At 35.9% G+C, this 13,004-nt stretch overlaps 3 protein-coding genes across 3 annotated transcripts in view; all 3 read right to left on the reverse strand.

The window, feature by feature from the left end:
* Nucleotides 1-478: 478 nt before the first annotated feature.
* On the reverse strand, nucleotides 479-2,804 carry LOAG_08255 (hypothetical protein; the record flags this gene model as incomplete). The annotated part of the gene is made up of 7 exons (XM_003143787.1): nucleotides 479-611; nucleotides 681-811; nucleotides 936-1,088; nucleotides 1,696-1,821; nucleotides 2,046-2,195; nucleotides 2,353-2,515; nucleotides 2,689-2,804. The coding sequence occupies 7 exons, from the start codon at nucleotides 2,802-2,804 to the stop codon at nucleotides 479-481; spliced, it is 972 nt and encodes a 323-aa protein (XP_003143835.1).
* A 1,401-nt stretch (nucleotides 2,805-4,205) lies between these two features.
* LOAG_08256 (hypothetical protein) lies at nucleotides 4,206-4,835 on the reverse strand (the record flags this gene model as incomplete). Its single annotated transcript, XM_003143788.1, has 2 exons — nucleotides 4,206-4,406; nucleotides 4,680-4,835. The coding sequence occupies 2 exons, from the start codon at nucleotides 4,833-4,835 to the stop codon at nucleotides 4,206-4,208; spliced, it is 357 nt and encodes a 118-aa protein (XP_003143836.1).
* Nucleotides 4,836-6,011: 1,176 nt separating this feature from the next.
* Nucleotides 6,012-13,004, reverse strand: part of LOAG_16954 (junctophilin) — a 10,315-nt gene continuing 3,322 nt past the window's right edge. The window contains exons 4-11 of the mRNA XM_020449608.1: nucleotides 12,071-12,241; nucleotides 11,674-11,762; nucleotides 11,112-11,278; nucleotides 9,688-9,835; nucleotides 8,194-9,234; nucleotides 7,712-7,867; nucleotides 6,978-7,259; nucleotides 6,012-6,432 (exon numbers count right to left, since the gene is read on the reverse strand). Coding sequence (XP_020306857.1) covers nucleotides 6,319-6,432; nucleotides 6,978-7,259; nucleotides 7,712-7,867; nucleotides 8,194-9,234; nucleotides 9,688-9,835; nucleotides 11,112-11,278; nucleotides 11,674-11,762; nucleotides 12,071-12,241 — 2,168 coding nt within the window. The 3' untranslated portion in view covers nucleotides 6,012-6,318. The remainder of the gene's footprint in view (nucleotides 6,433-6,977; nucleotides 7,260-7,711; nucleotides 7,868-8,193; nucleotides 9,235-9,687; nucleotides 9,836-11,111; nucleotides 11,279-11,673; nucleotides 11,763-12,070; nucleotides 12,242-13,004) is intronic.

Genomic DNA, 13,004 nt, shown 5'->3' on the forward strand with positions numbered 1-13,004 from the left:
TATATATATATATATATATATATATATATATATATATATATATATATATATATATATGTGTTTCAATAATTTCTAAAGTTCATTCAATCACATGCGCTACTCTTATTGTTTTTCATTAGTTCAGTTTTTATAAAAACATAAGGACGACTGAAATGTGCAAAGCATAGAGTGTCAATTTTGTTTTGGTGCTTCCAATTTAAACCAGATTTTTGTTGATGAATGTTAGAATTTTCTAAAGTTGATTGAGGAAAGTTGACTTGGCTTTAAAAAAGGTATTGAAAAATTTCCAACCATCACTGCTTATTTTAATGTCAAATATATTACACTGCTATTTTACTAAAAGTGAATCCCGATTTTCACGCGTTAAGCGATTTAATGATATAAACGAACTTTTTTTTTACTTCCAATGTCTTCATTCTATATTTTTATTCTTTTAATAAACTTTGATGAACATTAATCTAAAATATACATATTAATATTACCAAGGTTCATCTGATGGTTCCCAACACACCAAACAAACAAAACAAGAGAAGCAAAGAACCCGATCATCGCCAGCACTGTTTGGTTGGTGATAAAATCCTGCCTCTGCCATCTGACATGGTAGAGCCCACCTAAAAATAAAGTTTTTAGAAACAATATGAACATTTTTCCAGCCGTTTTTACAACACAATTTAATGGACCTGTATTCCATATGAGGCCAGTTTTGAAATGTGAGTCGACGGGCTGCTTCACTTGCCATCATATCTTTATTCAGACCTTTCCACTCCGGTGAGTAGTCGAAATTATACGGATGATCTGGGTTTAATATCAGCTGCAAGTTATTCCGATTGAAATTTTACGATTATGCAGGCTAAAATCTAATTAAAACCTTGTCTCGCAATTAAATTTTGTCACAACAAAGTTACAGTGAAACAGAGATGAAACGAAAAACTGACCCGCACACGTTCTACAAGTATTGAAATATAAGGCCAGATGAAAGTCAACCATTCCGGTGGTACTTCCGTACTACTGCTTTCCCCAGGAGTCTTCAGAGGCCGTAGTTGCTCAAGCAATTCTTTGCCGTTTGTTTCTACTACTACAGATTCCATCTATAAAATCAACTGTAAATTTAAATTCTCGCTGCTGAATGACTCCAAACTTTGAATAATAAATTATAATTTAAATTCAAGAAACAAACACGATGGACTAAGTTCTAGTGTATCAATCTAAGAAACGCTATTGAGCAAGCAGAAAAAAAAATAAACTTTTCTCCCCTCCTCCACGCTCTAATGAAATTTATAGGAAGACGCACTTCATACCATTAATTTTCGTTCAACGGTTATCATTATCATCAACAGAAAAGGAGTAAAGAAATGACTGAAAATCTTGTGGAGGTTCAAAAGTTGCACAAAAGAATGAATTAGAATTATTTTAGACGACATAAATTACATATGAAGGCACTTAATTTCAGTTTGACTGAACAACATAACATACAAAAGAAAGACTGTCAATAACTTTTAATGGGAATATAACAAAATCATTTCTGAAATTTGAGAATAACATGTTGCCAGTTCTGAGAAGTCTTAGTCTATTTCGGAAAAAAATTCTGTTCAAAAAAAATCAAGCAGGCGTGTGTTCCAGAAAGGAAATTGCGAAAAGCATTCCACAACAACAAAAATTGCATGTGAATTTAAAATTACTCAAAAATAAACATACAGTGTTAGTGGACAAGTTCTTGACTACAGTGCGCAACTGTGATGTAAATTTACACAGAGCAGGCCGTTGTTTCAGAATATCTTCTGAATCAGGATCATTTGTGATTATCTGCAGAAATTTCGTAGCCTATAAAAAATGGATAAATTATCTTGAAGATCACTGAAAATATTCTTAGCCTTATTAAACATATTGAAAATGTCAAAATTCATAAATATTCCACGATAAATCCCGAAAAACGATGAAAGGAACAGCTCATCTTCTCTTCTTTGGCACTTTATTTCGGCATGATCCTGTGGTATACTTTACTTATGCAGAGTTGGTAATTACTGTATAAACAATGAAATATCTACCTCATCTAATGGTAATTCAACGGAAACAGTCTTGTTTGACGGCCTCTTCAGTGCAGTCTTAAGAAGAAATGTACCACCAAAACTCTGACGCAAACAAAGCATTTTGGAATCCGCGATTGCCAACGTACCGTTATTTTTATTGTAAATTATCTGTAAAGGATATGTACCGTATTCTCAATAATTTACTATGCTAAGTATTTCTACAGTTTTAAAAAAGGAACTACCAACTGTTAGAGTAACTGAACTGAATCAATTATGTCTCAAATTCATAACAGTATGCAACTAAATACTGATTTTAGTCACGAACTCGGGCATTCGGATTTAAACGATATGTGGCAAGAGGTGATGTATTTTCAAATGTTGCATCAAAAATCATTGTCATGCCATTACTATACCGCAGCAGTATCTGATTTGTTCCATCTAGATAAAGCATTTCCGATGAATTTAAGGCATTGTAACTGAGTGGCAGCCTGCAATGAAGCAACAATCATTATTTTCCTGTTGAAGCTGACTGATGTAACTTTCCTTTCACAGTGCTGAAGCCTTTAAAATCTCTTCTCAAATCTTGATAGTTGATACTAATTTCCAACTTTAGAAAGCTAACCTTAAAAGTCAAAGCCAATATATTTTTTAAAAAACCCACTCCACGACTGGCACCACGACGAATCGTTCTTCATCGATGTCTGAAGTGGAAAGATTGTCGCGGTGAATCAAGTCAGCTAGTGCAGTAGCATTGCATCGAATAGGACTACCGCTCATCCTCCTATGATATATATATTTATACCAATAACAATTAACGCTTTATCGTATTTTTTGCTACTATCCTGCAAGACATATTATAAGTATAACACAGTTGGACCACCTTGCTCTAGCAGTGCAATCTTTTGTGTATTATAGAAATTAAACAAAAGTATTCGCTGGGACAGATTCTGAAAACTAGAAGCTTGTCACTCATAACAATCACAAATATAAATTTCCAGTTTGCAACACGTAAATTAACTTTAAAGGATAGCCATGTATTCTTCTAAAAGAACGCACACTTCTCAGGACAATCCTCTTGTTTGTCGGGGCAAAATAAAACATCTACTTCTTCGTTTTCCTCAAAATCATTTTAGACTAATTTCGCTAGAAAGGATGTTCTGAGTTTCTTATTTGAACAAAAAGAGAGTTGTTCAAGTATAAGTAAAATAGGTGAAGATAGTTTCTGTAAGCAAGAAATGGAAGGATAATGGCAGGTAAAGGGATAAAAAGAATTAGATGACTCCAAGCCTGAAATGTGAAATAGTTGAAAGCATGTTTCCACAGTTGCGCAAATTTAACATGGGATGAATCAGTCGTCTAAATAAGTTGAAAAGTTCAGGACTCAGTAGAGTGAAACGAAGTCCAAAAAACTATAAAGACCTTTTCTCAGAAAGAACTTAAGAACGATTGTGGTTCAACATGAAAGATTAAATTAACAATTGGAGACCGTGATTAAAAGAGGGCATTGTAGAAATTTATAATCGTTCTATGTCAATTGTTCAGAGTTAAATTATTGAGGGACAGATCAAATCCACAACCGAAACAGTGAGTAACGAGTGAATAAAAAGTCCCTTATTCATAGAATGTTTCTCATCTTACGACTTCTGAGCAGATGTGCATTGAACCATTTTGATCTTATTTTGAGATCAAAATTCTGTATTTTACAACACTGATCACATTTTATAATAGTGTTCAGTGGCCAGCTGGAAATAAAAGATTTTGATATTAAAAAAAAAACCCTGAAGCCATAAATTTTGCCATATCAATAAGCAAACTGAGACAAAAAATAATGTATTCCGGGAGAACGTAACACAAAGTAACAACGAGAGTTGTTGGCTTTCTGAGAAAATTTTGCTCGATCACGAGAGGATTGCATGGCAGCAATGATATGAATTACCGCGATACAACGAACTTATTGGAGGAAACCAACATCAGACGTTACCCATTCCCCTACTCAGTAATTGCAAATTGTTGCAATGTTATTCACCCATCCCGTATATGTTGTTACACAGTTACACGTACGATGATCATACCAACAAGTCACACTACATCTTACTTCTCTCAACCAAACCTTACGCGGCCATATCGATAGCTTGGCATGAAAACCACCGTCCCCTCCTGTTTCGTTATAATATGGTGTCATTTTTGCGAAGTAGACAACGAGGATAAAGATCTGTGCCGAGGAACCTGAAGTTGGATATTGTCAAGATATAGCACTCCTCTTCTGTATTCTTGACATCGATTGAGCCGACCCCTACGACATGTGAATAATTCTGGTGATCGTCCCTTAAGAGTGATATACGGAGAATTATTCGGTGAGTCGAGAGCTATGCAGATATCCTGTGACCGCTTAATGTCAAGTGTCGCCCTTTGGTTAAGGCATGAAACACTTAGGCATACACACATATAGTAGTACGCACCTATAAAGACCTCTTTTACGATCTCCTAGACGTAGCAAATATGAAGCGCCCCTTCCCATCTATATGTCATAACGATCCCTGAAAGACTTCTGAAGATCTCCATACACATTCTTAATTTCACTTTAGCTTCTTCCCCTACTGCCTTCCATGAGCTTTTCTAAAACTGTACATGGCATAAGTAAAAAATACATACACCACAGATGACTGCAACGGGGAAGCCCTTATCAGTTCTTCCCGAGAATGCCTTAGGTGCCTTTCCCATTCCAGCATCAACATTACGTCCTTGTTGACGAAATTTTAGATCCGGTTTAAAGAATGCTGAAAGGTCTGTCTGAGATATTAGTTGCATCTTTTAAAGGTACCAACACATTTTTATTTTTAAAATAAAAAATGTAGGAACATCCCAAAATCCTTTTATACCTTTTTTGGTTCACTGAAAAATAACAGTCAATAAGGCCTCGATATAATTAACATGCAATGAAACTGAAAATTGCTGATGAAAGAAAAAAGGAAATTATGCGGAAATATATTTTGAAAAACCGTAAGATTTCCAGAATTAATGAAGATAAGGCATTAAATTCTCACATATGACCACAAAAGAATGAAGATGACAATACGATAGCCTCAATGTTGGATACGTATAAATTAATCGAATAGTATACCAAACATTCGGGATTTTGGTATGAATGGTCGAGAGGTTTTGTTTTCTTTTACAAGCAAGAAAGACCTGGTAGTATTATGCGCATGTTGCAACAAAACAATAGTAACTGAAGGATGAACTTGGGAAAAGAAGCTTTGCGAAAAACAAAACCATTGAATAAGACAAAAAAAGAAAGCATTTCTCATGTTGCATCTTTTCATCGAATGAAACTCTAAAATCGATTGGCATCTTTTAAACAGCAAGCTTACGAAGATACATTTAAAATGTACATTTGAGCAAATAACATTCATAAAAGCAGCAAGTAGAATCTGGTATATACTGGCCTAGTATCACAGTTAGTGGATTCTAGCTAGCATTGCTGCTAGTGCCAAATCGAAATGTATCTTCAGTTTTTTCCACATCTTCGGTTTCATTTTTTATTCTTGTTTACCTATCGTCCGAGTCTTCCAGTTCCTACTCCCTTTTGTGTTTATTTCATTGCTCCCGTTAATTTTGCTACCACTACTCACGCTTATGCATTTCAGCAAACTATGGTTAAATCAGATGACATTCTGCAGACTGAATCAAATTATACTACTGTATCTGTTGATCAGGTACTACTTTCACATTCGATTTGCAATAAAAGTTGATATTTCGCTTCTCTAAGTTTTCTTTTAAAAAGCCAGTCTCACTTACACTTTATATTTGCAAATGTTTTTCATCGACGGTCTACCAGCGGTTAGCTACGACAAATTGCGCAGCTGCGCTAGAGCATTACACTTGATTCCATAATGTACTGAAAGTAACTATTCTCTATTTTTTTCTTTTTTACTTGGTTCCTTCAGTTTTCTCCTTATTTTTGGTCCCACTTTTAAGGCATATTATGTTTATCATTAGAAAGCAATAACCATATAGCGGTGATTTTCGCTTTCTTTTCCCAAGTTTGTTCACAAAGTTGTATTATTTTACAAAGAAAAGTGCCAGGTGTACCTGATATCACCTCCTGAAATGAAGCATTTGAACGAGCGTATATTCTTCCAAATCGTGAATGCATGTACACTGGAACGATTACACTGTCAGTAAAATCACTTCAATAATCATATATCATTGGTCTGTTAGCACCGTATATCACCGATATTCAAAACATTTTATTGTATCACCAATCCGAGAAGACACGCAAGCACAGTATGTGTCATCGACGTTCACGCGTTCGTTTTTCGTAAGTGAGAAGATTATAGAAGACCATCAGCAGGAAAATATTCGCCATTGAAAGTACGAGGGGCATTTTCCATCGTATTATCCACGCCTGCAATGATGGATATATGTACTCCCGAGAAATGAGGTTTCTTGTTCAGCACCAATGACCAAATGAATAAATAATTCCAAATCATCACGACTGTTCATTACTGTATAATTGAGATAATTTGGAAATATTCACTAGTGATAATTTTGTCAAGAATCTGAAGTTAACTAATGGCAGTGAATAAATGAATAATAATGGCATAATTGCAGATGTATATTATGCTGATATTTTATAAACGGTAGCTTTAGCGTAATGAATATTTATGATTTAGAAACAGTGGGTTAAAATAATGTAATCCTTCATTGTCCCACATTTCCGCTTTATTTGCTAAGCGAAGGGTAGGTAATCAGCAGCAGCAATGCAAAGCATGGAATTTTGAAGAAGTCCTAAAGTTTTGTCGATAGAGAAATTATGTTTCACCACATTTCATCGAATATGTTTCCAATGAGAATTTAGGCTAGCCTAAATTTGCAATTTTTAAATCTGTGGAAAGACAGCAGCCTCTCCATATATATAAAGTTATCATAGCAAAAAAAGAAGAAACTAACTCTAAAAGTGGGGTGAAATAAATATCGGAGAGGATTACTGCGCAATAACTGTTCTTCTTCAAGAAGGCGCTGCAACTCTTGGCGCTGTTGCGAAGCAAGTCGTGCCGCTTCCTCTCTCCTCAGATGCACCCCAGATACTTCAAGTTCAACGAGATTTGGTAATGAACCACGTCCTTCAACCTCCTCGAATTCATCATCATCGTCACCACCTCGTCTTCGCCGCACTACATCTTCTAACCGTTTATCACTAGCTGTCGCCAACGTCGACCGCCTATATAAATTCTGCAACATTTCATTTGCAAACTTCGTTTGCATCAAATCATCAAGAAAAAGAAATAAGGATTATTTGTGAAACATATTGACTAACCAGAGTTATCTCTAGAAAAATCCTATACTCCTTGTGTTTCATTTTCCACGTCCCCATATTTGGGTTTAGCCATGACATAAAATGTCGCCAAACTATTCCCAGCAATTCAAATTTATCCGAAGAATCAATATTCCTAGTCATTAATGTGTTACAGATAAAGTCCAGATACTACTCTTACAACATTTATTGGAAGAGTTCTTGTCTATCTTGGTGAAGTCTTTACTGAAAGTTTCGAAAATCAGGAACAAGTGTGTTTAATAACCGGCAGAAAATTACTGATATTTTTTCTGTCATCAAAATAAATTTTAGAGATAATCAACGTTTGATGTCTTTTAACCAAAATAAGGATTTCTCGCAAATTTCTTGCCTGCGAAATATCATGCACAGCAAAAGGTTGTCTCGTGAGTGAAGGCCTATTCCTATGTATTAATCCACTTCTGCTAGTATTTGCAAACATCATGTACTGATCGTAGTGATCATCACTAAGAGACATTCGTGAGCTGCTTTGAGCGGCATTTGTATTCTAAAAAATAATTAAGATGATATTTTCAAGAAAACATCTTATTACGATCACTAAATCGTTTAATTTTCCTTGCTTATTCAAAGTTTCCAGTATGAGAACTTACTCGATCACAACGAATAATCAGTTAATTCTGAAATCACTTGTCCCATAAGGAAGTATTTGTACTTATATACTTCTAAAAAGCAAGAACCATGGCAATTTGGGTCATGGATGCAACTATTTCGTAGCATTCTGGGAAGCATAAAGGGATTCTCATTTAATTTTTGATTGACTCAGTCTTGACAACGAAAAAAAAAGTTGAAGAATGATCTGAGACTGTAGAATACCTGTAATAAACTTCTAGAAGAAGCTGGACTGATATTTTCAATGGAACATGGATCCGTAGTGCCATTAGTGAACTGACGCTGTTGTAATTCACCAGTAATATTAGAAGTCGTGTTATTGGATTGCTCTAAAGATGTAATATCGGAATGGAAGATGAACGACCGCTGTTCTGGTATAGCAAATCCTGTACCTGGATATGATGCAAGAATATTCTGATGTTGTTGCTGTTTCTGCTGATACTGATGTGTTACACTGAAATTATGATGAGGCACCGCATTTGGACGATACGATGACGAGGAAGAAATGTAGGGCAACTGAACACCCGGTAGAGCAGTACTCGAAATAACAGGGAGTTGAGTGGAGGGCTGATAACCGCCAGCAACCTTATGTGATGAAGAAACGCTTGGCAACACTTGGTAAGAAGTTGGACCAAATATGGAAGTTTGCTGTGAACCCGCATAACCAACTGAATTAACGCTGTGTTGTTGTTGCTGCTGCTGGTAGATTGATGCTACACTGTTAGTCTGAAATCCAGAACTACTTTGATAACCACCGGGATTGGACGACTGATGATGTTGCTGCAATGATGACGGTATGTAATCGGCATCTGAGTTAGTCATAATTCCTTGTTGATAGGAACCCAGATTGACCATTACCTGCTGAGGTTGGTATATTGTACCACCTGGAGTTTGTGATTGTTGCGACGGTGTGTAAGTGATCTCGGGTGTGGCAAGCGGTAAAGAAGGAGGATTCAAAATGATAAGTTCATCGGAGAGGTCACGAGATTCATGGGAACTTTTCGAAGTGGGCGGTGAATCGAAAGAGACATGGTTTGCGCTAGTAGTAGTACCAGCACTATGTTGCTGTTGCAAGCAATTCATCTGCACTCGAATCGCCTCTGTACCTGGTTGTCTAAACTCTGGAGCAAACTGTTTCGCACACATCCTAGCTGTATCGGCATCTTCACGAGCTTGCAATGCTATGTAATCGGCTTGCTCGGAGCGTTCTTTAGCTGTTGCTGTTCGCGATACAGCTATGTCTGCCTAGAATTCTTCACAAAATTTATCACTACCTGCCAGAACTTCATTCATTGATTTACCATGATAACGGATAAAAAGACTAATAAAAACAATAAGAGAAACAGCATTATAATGAAGGGTAATTTCATAGCAAAATTGAAATTTAAATCTTCGTCATTCATATCCCTCGTCCAAGTCTCTTTATTTGCTTAGCTTTCGTAGTGTAAAAAGTACTACGACAAGGATTTGACCTATTATTCTATCAAAAAAAAAAAAAAAAGAAAAAGGGTTTGGACGCTTCAGGAGATTTGACAAGAAACTTGACGATGATAAAACTTTCTATATGGAAATCCAATAAGAATTACACTAAGAAAACATCCGTATCCAACCACACTGTGCCACAGAGAGCAGAAAAACAGTCATGCAAAGAATTATTTTCTTTTCGTATTCCTCTTTGCAAAATAATGGAAAACAAACCTTCTGTTGAGCAATAGTGGCAGCACGATTGGCAGCTTCAACAGCATTTCCAACACGTTCTTTCAGTCTTGATGAACGCACAAACAGCAATCCCTTCTTACGATTTGAGCATACTAATACATTATTTTTGTACTTCCCTTCTTCCTTCCTGCAATGTAATACATATTTTCCTTCTTGTTTATTAACTACGCCAATAATAAAGTGTTTGTTTACTCAGCTAAGGATGTTTAAATGATAATTCACTTTTCTATACTGATTGAAGTACTTCAGTCACTTAAGGCCGAGCCAGAATGACTTGAAACAATATACAAAGGGCAAAGTCAAAGCACCTAAACGACAAGTAATGGACAATGAATAGTTCTCCAGCAATGCGCTCGCATTTGATCAGTTAATATCATTTCACTTTTCTACTGATTCTATTAGAGCGAAACTTCATTTCAGCATATACAATAATTCATTTACTAACTAACAAGGACTGGCACCTTTCTTTACAAAGTTTTAGATTTTCTAGGAAAAATATGCACTTTTTCCTAACGTCGGATTTTTTGGCCCTTTCACGTTGTTAATGTTAAATTTCAAGCATGCGTATGCATCCACTCTTGCCCGATTGTCTGACAATTATCAAGTCGGATTTTCTGATTAGTGACAGTAGTCGTGATCCCACACGATACGAATAGTACAGAAAGCAAAATGGCAAAACAAATTAACTGGTGCAACGTTTCAGAACACAGTTTTAACATTAGACGAGAGGCTTACCAAGCGGCATCTAACCTAGCGAAAATAACATATCAGTGGTAAAACAACTACGTTGAAAAGGTATAGCATTGACACACGTTACAAATTATACCTAACAAACTTACAAAAAAAAAGAAGAAATATATTACAAATTTTGAACATGTAACAAAATCTAAATAAAGCTCTAGATCCTAAAAAATCTAAAATCTAAATAAAGCTCTAGATTTCTTTTTGAGGCTGTAAAAGCAATTAAGACTTAATTAAGCTCCCCATGTATCTGGTCAAAGCACATTAGCATTAGTTGAACCACAATAACACACTGGCACAACATGCTGTTAATAAATAGGATTGCTCAAAACTCCAGTTAAACGTGAATTCAATAAAATTCCATTATTCTGTGCACCCATCAATACCATTACCAAAAAGAGATATGAGATGCAACTCCTGAGCATTTGGCATTAACCTATTTTTGTTGTCCTTTCATTCATTTTCAGCGGAGCTGCTAATAAGCTAAAGTAAATTAAGAATCAACACTGTTTTATAAGCAACGACATTTAGGGATCTGCAGTCGATTACCGTATAAGTAAGGATTTTTGACCAAGGCGGTAATTGTTTGCACACCTGGCCTAATCCATGTACTTCATCTAAATTGCAAACATCTCTTTCATCCCACTGAAATGGTGACTTACCGGCCATCTTTAAAAGTTGTAATCCCATAGCCACATTTTCGATTGTTAAACCATTCCCCTTCATATTTCAGGCCATCACTTCGTTCACCAATTCCGAATCCACACCGTTTATCATTTTTCCATTCACCCTTGTAAACTTCAGTCGTATTCGGCTCAATTTGATCCTCCTAAGATTGTTTTGTTTAATGAAACGACCATTAGATCAGTGGGTATAATAAATGTCTAATTAATACAGATTTCTTCGGGAGAGTTTTGAAACATAGCAGTTAATAAAATTCTAGTTTAGTTGTGCGAGGATAGCGTACATGGGAATTGATATGTTACAATGGAAGGAACAAAGAGAGAAAATGAATATACTAGAAACAAACTTAGTGCCAGATAATACAAAAATACAATACGATATTTCAGTAAATAAACGAAGTGGCGTTCTACTTCGTTTGCATCCCGTTGCAAATATGAGCCGTATAAAAATTATGTCCATATTCGACTTTTTAAAAACCCATCATTTAATTTTCGTCTGATGTCAGCAAATTTTAAGGATTATGAATTAGGTGAGAATTACTTGAGACACGATCAAATTCTCTCGTCCTTGCCGGTGTTCCGATTCGTCCGATGTGCAGCTGACTGTGCTACCGCTTGACCTTAAACTTCCTACAACAAATCATTTTAATCTTTCCGGACTAAAAAGGAAAAGCTACGGCCACAGTCGGATTGAACAGAGACGATTAATAATAAGATAATGAAACGTGACACCGTCATCTCAATTCTCAATAGTCCAATTCTATTTAATATTTGAGCTACAAATTATGCGATTGCTACATGGAACCTCAACCAAAACAGGTTTATACTTGAGTCTAGAGCAGTTCTACATCAAGAAATAAATTTCCTGAAAATAATAGCTTCAATAATTATCTTCTCGTTATTCTAAGGACTAATTACAAATAAAGATAAGAACTCACCGGTAGTGACATGTTGGTGTATATCACCGGTTGAATGTTGTTTTTTGATTCGCAAACCACTTAGGATCGTTCGCTTGACGGCCAATGAACGCTCCGAAAGAGACCGACGCCTGGTAGGCGCTTTACTACACGCTTTCAGCACAAAGCCACCTCGACTTTCGTTTGTTTCATCTACAAGTTTTTTGAGTCGGTTTTTGGAGAGAACAGAAGGGTATATTCGCTATATAAATAAGAAGCAGGGTTTTTTGTTTTTTCTTCAAGTGAGGTAGAACCATCCACATTAGTGATAGTATGATGTAATCATACAATCACTGGGATAAGCATATTATTAGATGAAATCTTGACGCATCTGCAAGCTTCAAAACTGTTTGACTGATCAAATGCCTTACTCTTAGAGATGCTCATCAAAGTCAAAAAAAACCTATCCCATAAGTTCATAAAAAAGCATAGATTGAACTGACAGTTTCAATACAAGAATGCTATCATAACGAAATCAGTGACTCTAAGATTTTTAGTATTTCTGGACATCTTCGATTCGTAAAAATTTTTTCAGTTTGCTTAAAAATTTCTTAAATGATTAACGGAATCATATGCTTTTCGCACCGCTAATTTTTTCCACTAATTCTAATAACATCAGTTGGCAGTGGGGACGTCGTGCCCTCTCCTCAACTCCTCTCCGATACTTCGCATTCCTTCATTTTAAAACACAATTCACCGACTCACTCTAGCCTAGCCGAATTATTGCTGACTACACTGCAGACCTACTACATTATTGCTGCACGTACACCATCTTGCCAATTTATTGTACTGAAGAGAACCGCACAGACACACATATATATATATATATATACAGATACACATACACAGATACACACACATACACACACACACACACACACACACACACACACACACACACACAACAAACAAACAA

This window comes from Loa loa (genome assembly GCF_000183805.2).
Source record: "Loa loa unplaced genomic scaffold supercont3.30, whole genome shotgun sequence".
Taxonomy (NCBI): Eukaryota; Metazoa; Nematoda; class Chromadorea; order Rhabditida; family Onchocercidae; genus Loa; species Loa loa.